The sequence below is a fragment of the Marmota marmota genome, unplaced genomic scaffold (genome assembly GCF_001458135.2).
Source record: "Marmota marmota marmota unplaced genomic scaffold, marMar, whole genome shotgun sequence".
Lineage (NCBI taxonomy): Eukaryota > Metazoa > Chordata > Mammalia > Rodentia > Sciuridae > Marmota > Marmota marmota.
Window position 1 is genome coordinate 27,592,080 of NW_025999982.1, and position 7,503 is coordinate 27,599,582.

The 7,503-nt window shown below is 29.5% G+C and overlaps 1 protein-coding gene across 1 annotated transcript in view; it reads right to left on the reverse strand.

Annotated features, from left to right (window-relative positions):
- The window catches only part of Eys (eyes shut homolog), a 1,560,564-nt gene that overhangs the window by 1,091,126 nt on the left and 461,935 nt on the right, over window positions 1-7,503 (reverse strand). Inside the window, 1 exon segment of the mRNA XM_015487393.2 lies at window positions 4,303-4,419. Within this exon segment, the coding sequence (XP_015342879.1) occupies window positions 4,303-4,419 (117 nt within the window).

Sequence of the window (7,503 nt, forward strand, 5' to 3'; positions counted from 1 at the left end):
TTACACTTCACACAAAAATTAACTAATTAAAAATGGATTATCCTTAAATATAAGAGTTTAAAGTATAAAATTTCTTGAAGAAAATAGAGTATTAGCAATCCTTATAACTTTAGATTAGGGAAAAGTTTCCTAAAGATGACACTGAAAGCAAAAGTGACATAAGAAAACATATCAATTAGTCTTTATCAAAATTAAAGAAACTATTTACAAATAATATCTGATAATGTAGTTGTATACAAAGTATATTAAAAAATGTTCTTACAAACTCAAAATAAAAAAAAAAGATAACTGAATTTTCAAGCTAAGGGTCTAAAGATTCACATAGCCAGAAAGCACATATTAAGATGATCACCCTCATTAGTCTTTAAGAAAATGCAAAACAAACACAACATGAGATACCCCTTCACAGCAACTGGAACTGTTAAGATAAAACCATATAAGGAATGGCTAGATGTGGTGGATTTATAACTCTAATGCATTGCTGGAGAAACTGTAAAGTAGTATATTTACTTCAGAAGATAGTTTGGCTGTTTTAGTAAAAGTTAACCATAGCATTGTCAGGTGTTACAGCAATTCCACTACTGGATGTGTACTCAAAGAATTGAAGATACATTTCCATACACATATGTGCACGTGAATGTTTATGGCATATTCATTAGAGTCAAAACAAGGAACAATTCATATGTCCATAACGTGAAGAACAAACAATGTGGAATCACCATACAATGAAATATTTGGCAATTAAAAAGAGAATGAAGAACAAACATTTGGTTCAACATAAAAATTCAAAATATTATGCTAAGTAAAATATACCAGTCACAAAAGATTTATCATTCTGTTAAAATGAATTTTCAAAAATTGATGAATCCACAGAGACAGAAAGTGTCTCAGTGGTTTCAAGGCTCTGGGATAATGGGGAGGTACTGCAAATGGGCATAGATTTTTCAGGAGTGAAAACATTCTAAAATTAGATGGTGGTAATAGTTGAAATGTTCCATGAATATACTAAAATCTGTTGCATTGTACACTTCAAAAATGTCAAATATGATATGCAAATTATTTCTCAAAGTTATAAAAATATAAATTAGTAAGAGAATTCATAAATAAGAAGATGTCATATATAACATACATAGTATATAAATTGATAGCACATCTAGTGAATGCTATTTTCTTCCTGCATCCTGGTAAAGCTAATGTGAGTATAACATTAATAATAATACATGATCTTTAAAATCACAAATAGAATCACAATCAGAAAGATTACTTGACCCTAGACTTATTTTTATGCCCTACCCCAAATGCAAGTTAATATCTTAGATATAAACCAGCAATCTCTCAAAAATCTCAAGAATGATAAAATGACTATGACACTCTGTGCTAATTTAAGTGACAAAGTCTTCTGACACATTTATAAATTTAAGTCATTAGGAGTTCACAATTAGTGGTGTCAGAGTCATCTAGAAAGACTGATTATGCCTCATGAATATTAAAATAAAGCATATTTTAATTAAGCCCTATTTTGTTGCTTGTCTTATTTACAATTCTTAATACCTCTGTATTAAGTGCAATATTTTTATTTAAATAAAAGCACTTCCACATTAGATAATAAATGAAAATTTGAGTGTTCTCATTTTGTTTGATGCACGTTTTTAGAAAAATCTATTTTTGAACAAATAAGTGGACTAAGATAAGTGTTGAATTCTTCATACATACACACACCCATTTTTTTACTCAAGTTTGAATTGTGTGGGGTCCACTTATATGTGAATAATTTTTATGAGAGTTGTAGCAATTTGAAAAACCTTGCAGATAAACCATACAGACTGGAAATATCAAAAAATTAAACAAATGTAGATATGTCATGAATGAAAAAAACTCTGTATAGAAGAGTATTTTGTAATATACTACAATCTCTATGCACAAATTTATTTAAAAAGTTAAAGTTTATCAAATTTTAAGCACATACAGCACAACATGGCACCATTCATAGTAAAGAAATAAAAACAAAATGATGCAGTATTAAATCATACTGCATAAAATGAACTGTTCCGCATATTTTACTACTGTAATAATTTAATCCTTACTTCTTGTTGCTAGTTGGTGAGCTCCAGTGTTGGGAACTGCCACTTAAAACACTGTGTGATAATAATCATCTTGGCATGAGTAGTTTGTCTCTCCAGTAAATTGAGTATCACAGTTTAAAAGTGATCTTTCACCATTCTTGGATATTTTTTGCAGTATGATACATACATCATACAATGTCTGTTATCTATTTTTACTGATGGGACTTCTAGTCCAGAGCAGGCTCCAGGTTAAGTTTTGGGGAAATCAAAAGTTAAAGACTAATTATTGATTATACAAATGTTGGCAGCCCTATTCTCTGTATGATTCATAGGATAGGTAGGCAGATAGATAGATAGATAAGATAGATAGATAATTTCACATATATATTGAGACTGCATTATTTTGGGAGTGAAAACATCTCCTTATACCAGGGAGCTGGTAAGCTACTATAAACTAGGTTCACAGGGGATCTTGGTATTCTCCTGTTGAACATTTCAACAGACAAGGCCACTCTATGACCCCAATGGATCCTAACAGAAAGTAGACTAGATCATAATCATATCTGCAGAGTGATCACATCATACACATCATTCAAATGTAAAATTACAACCAGAATATTCCTCCATTGTAGCTAGCATGAGAAATTCCCCCTCTTTAAGAAAACTAGGCTTTTATCCCCTCTTGTCTTCTATCCTTCCAGGTAAGTTTTGTGAACTCAGACATAATAGAATTTTGCTCAATTTCTAACAAGCTCCTATCCAGAATGAAGTCTCACTTCTTAAACCCTGCCCCCAAAGTATATAACAGGATCAAACTTATAATTCTTTCTAGCACCTGTGTGTAAGATTGCCATGGGTAAAGAGGGGTGTGCCTTTTTCCTCATTGCAGTGCATTACATTGCTGACTTCCCCCTCCACAGGTTTGCTCCTGCGTGTGTTTGGTGACTGTCTACATCACCAATGCCCTGTGATACATGATCTTTGGGAATTAAAGAACTACAGGCTAAAAAATACATATCAGCATCTTGATGAAGGAAATACTGTAAAATTTAAATATATTAGGAATTATAATTCATAGAATTATTTAAGAAAATCAAATATAGATAAATGTGACATTTTTTGTTTGTTGTCCATCAAAAAACTGGTTATTTCTCCTAATACTAGACAGAGAGTCTATTATTATCAATTTGCAGTGATATACCATTTTTAGTAATTGATAATGTCACAAAAATAGCTCTGGATTTTTATATTTTTCTACATTTTAAATTAGTATCATCTATCAGCATTGTGGGTCTCCATGTTACCCAAATTAATTATTTATTTATTGTTATCTTCAAAATTTCAACCCAACTATTGTAAATTATGTAAGAATTTTGTTCTAATAAAGTAAATTGCCTACTGTTGACATTCTTAATCTTATATTCTACTTTAGTCACCAAAATTGAGGGACAAATTTTGAAAATTTTTAAATAATTAGTATAATCCAGAATTCTGAACTGTAATCATAGGGCAAAAGGAAGTGTATTAGTTATTTCCCAGAACATGTTGTGATTGTTTTGATTAATCCCTGGAAAATAATCATTTGAGTATATTTATATTTAATTATAATATTATTTTCTGTTATATCTATTATTTTCTTTTGCCTCCATGACTAGAAGTAAAGCATTCTGATTATAATACTTGTGATCTTGCATACACTTGAGAGATCTGATATTTACTGAATGAATCAAGAAGTACAAGTTAAATAACAATGCAATATATTTGTTTGTCAATTGTTAGTATTGAATAATATTCAACTATAGAACACAGTGATCATTTATGTTGTAAAACTTGGCACTAATTTTACTAAAATAATACAGACTCCTGATAATATCTGGGTAACAGACTGAATATTTTAATTCAATTGACCCATTCCTTCCTAGTCATATTGTGTGAATGGTCCACAACAGCACTGAGATGAGAAAACACACTTTGAAGAAATAAATGCATCTGTTACATGCCCACATCTGCAAATTGCCTTTCCAAGCTAAATTTGTTTATTCCTTTGCTGATTTGACATATGGACTTTGGTATTTGCAAATTTCAAGCTAATGTGACACTGTCACGTCAAGAAATGACTCTTCATCTTTGGATGGTTCTTTTAATTAAATGGAAAAGTGAAAATAGTATCTGGATGCATCCCAAGGACATTCAGCAGTCCAAGTAATTTCATGAAGAAAACTAAAAATATATTACTCACCGATAGCTTTTGTAAAGGTCAGTACAGGTGGAATTGTTCTTGCAAGGATTCTTTTTGCACTCATTGGTTTCTTGTTCACAAAAAGTTCCTTCCCAATCAGACAGGCATGCATGGCAGCTCTAAGAGAGTATGAAAATTATAAAACTGTTATTTATTGTTATTTTACCTATCATCCAGTCATCACTCTTAGCTATTCTGATGTCTCTGGCAATTTGTAATCTTGTTTTCAGTTTTAATAAAACATCTATTCTCTCCCCAAATGATTTTTACTCCAATGAAAATTTATGGGAACCACATTGCTTTATATATAATTCAATAAAATATTGTAGTTTGTCAATACAATCTATATAACATTAACATTTTGTTAATGACCACAATGTATAACTATCATCTTGCTAATTTTTTTTAAAAAGTAGTATATTATTAAAGTGATTGTTACTAACATGAACAAAACTAAAGAACTATTTTTGCAGCTTAGCAACTAGATCACAAGTTAAAAAAATAAAAGTACAAAAAGTGAGCCTTCTGAATATATTCATAATATTACTGACAAATAAGTAACATAAATTTCAGTAATAATAGTAAATTAAACTGTAAAATTTTGCATGACATTTCACACAAAGAGTTCATGTAAAACAATATTATTCACATTACAAAGGTCTTGTTTTTCCTGTGTTAGGTAAACAAACAAAAACCTCAAATTACTGAAGAGCAATAGTTAGTTACTAAATAAAAAATACTTTGAAGAATATGTCTTTGTGATAAATTAGAATTCAGGCATTTATGTTTAGAGAGTCTAAAGAAAGTATTATGAAAAATGCCAAAATCAATGATAGGTGTTATCTACATCTTCAGTTTTCAGTAGAAGTAGCAACTAGATTTAAGTGGTTAGAGGGCATTGAAAATGGCTAGTACTGATATATGCCCTAAATAAAATATATATATATATATATATATATACGTTGGATTTTGAAAATTCACTATGAATAAAACTAATGGCAAGTATGACATTTACAACCTTTTTACTTACCTGTAAAAATAGCAATAGTTAGGATAAACATTTTGAAACAAAAATATTATTAAACCTAATTTTACCTGCTTTTAAATTTCTTTTAATGTGATATCTAGAAAAGCTGAATTACACACTTGCATTTATATTGCAAGGAGCAATGCTAGATGACATCAACACAGTCTCTCCATTTGTGAATAAAGCCTATACAGTTATAAACAGGTATATGAGGAGCGAGAGTTCCACGAGATTAGAGAATGAGACTTAGTTTAATACATCTCAGTGTCTTGGAAATTTCCAGGATACATGCTTAAGTTATGTTGGTTGAATAAACAAAAAAATAAATAAATAAAATAAAACTAAATAAGCAACATAATGTAAAGACTACAATTAGTACTCGGATTTCAAATGGAGTCTATTACTTTTACTCATTATAGACAACAAATTTATTTTAAACTTAGTGAAACATCATATTATCAGAAGAACAAAAAAAATGCATGCTTTATGTATGGTGCACCTAAATTAGGATAATTCAAATATGTAAGTTTCATTTGGTGCCCTGTTTTGGCTTACTGGGGCCATATGGTTTTCAATGCTATATAAGTAGCTGAAAAGCTGGGATATGAAGACACACTAATGTCAACATTGGGCTTCATTCCTGCAATGTGTATTAATTATCCACTCAATGTGTATTAATTTCCACTCAAAGTAGAAACTAGTTTTCATGATTTGCTGGGGTTTTGCATCAATTTCACATGTTTTGTGCTCCATACATTGCTCTTATTCCCTGAGTAAGGTACCTCAGATTTCATGAGTTGTGTTTGGCTTACTTTTGGTAAATGCTAAAAGAGCACATATGCAAATATTGAATGCAATGATAAAATTTTATCATCATGCTATTTGTAGTAGACACTCTTCTTCAACATAAAAGAGAATGCTGACTCTGAAACTGGGGAAAACTGCCTCATTCAGCAGTGGAGACCAGAACAGAATAGACTGGGCAGAACAGGAATAAATTCTGATGGGCAAATCATGTCTCTTTAGTTCTAATCTGAAATTTCACTTTTTAATAGGTATGAATCACTTTTTTAAAGACAAAAGCACAAAAAAAATTACTGGTTTTAATTTTACTGTATCTCTAATACAGAGAATCAAAAAACAGTTATATTTCTTTCTCATTAAATATGTTTATTTCATAAAAGCTAATAATTTTGGCATTTTGTATTTAATAATTAATAGAAAATTATCATAATTTCAGGGTATACTTATCATTAAAGTATTAGATATTATAGCAGTGATCTGTAAATATGATGGAATCTGTACAAAGTGGAAACATGAAAGAATGAATAAAGAAAATATATTTTTAGATATTTTAAAACATTAAATAAATGAATGTTGATGGAAACAAGAAAGAGTATAAAATAGAAACAACCCAGAGTTCAACTATGTCTACTCATCAGTACCCTACTTGTGTTAGAAGCATATTTTAAATTTTGACATTCTTTTTAAAAGTGTTTTTTTCATGAAGCATTAACAAGTTAATTTCAGCAATATTGAATAATGACTTAAGGTAAAATACTATTTTTAAACCAGACTGTGAATTTATAAAATATGATAATATTTTTAAGCCACTTTTGGTAGAGGAGGAAAATGTATTTAAAACATATTTATCAAAAAGAATAAAGGTTTGCACAATTTGGAAAATTAGATCCTCATGATTTTTATCTTCTGTTACAGAGTAGTCATTATGCTTACTGAAAAATGCATACAAAGCACTTTCTCCAAATTGATAATATGCAGATAAGAAGGAGACAATAAAGATAAAGACAATAAAAGATGACCTGGGTCCAATATATTGAATTCAATAGCCAGTGAGACAAAAGAGACAAAGCCCCCAATTTAATGGTAATAATTCAATGAACTCTATTGTAATTTAGTTTTTCAGATCAACAAATATGGTAAATGTCTATTACTGGGAACAAGTATCACAAAGTAAGAAGGGTAGTACAATTATGAATATGAATTTTGAAGTTAGAGTGTGTTTAAGTTGTGAAAACCATCTTTTTGCTGTTCATTATCTATTGTTATAAGTTTTATATTGCTGCATAAAAAATAACAATTCTATAATCCTCCAGAAAATTTATATATATATATATATATATATATATATATATATATATATATATATATAT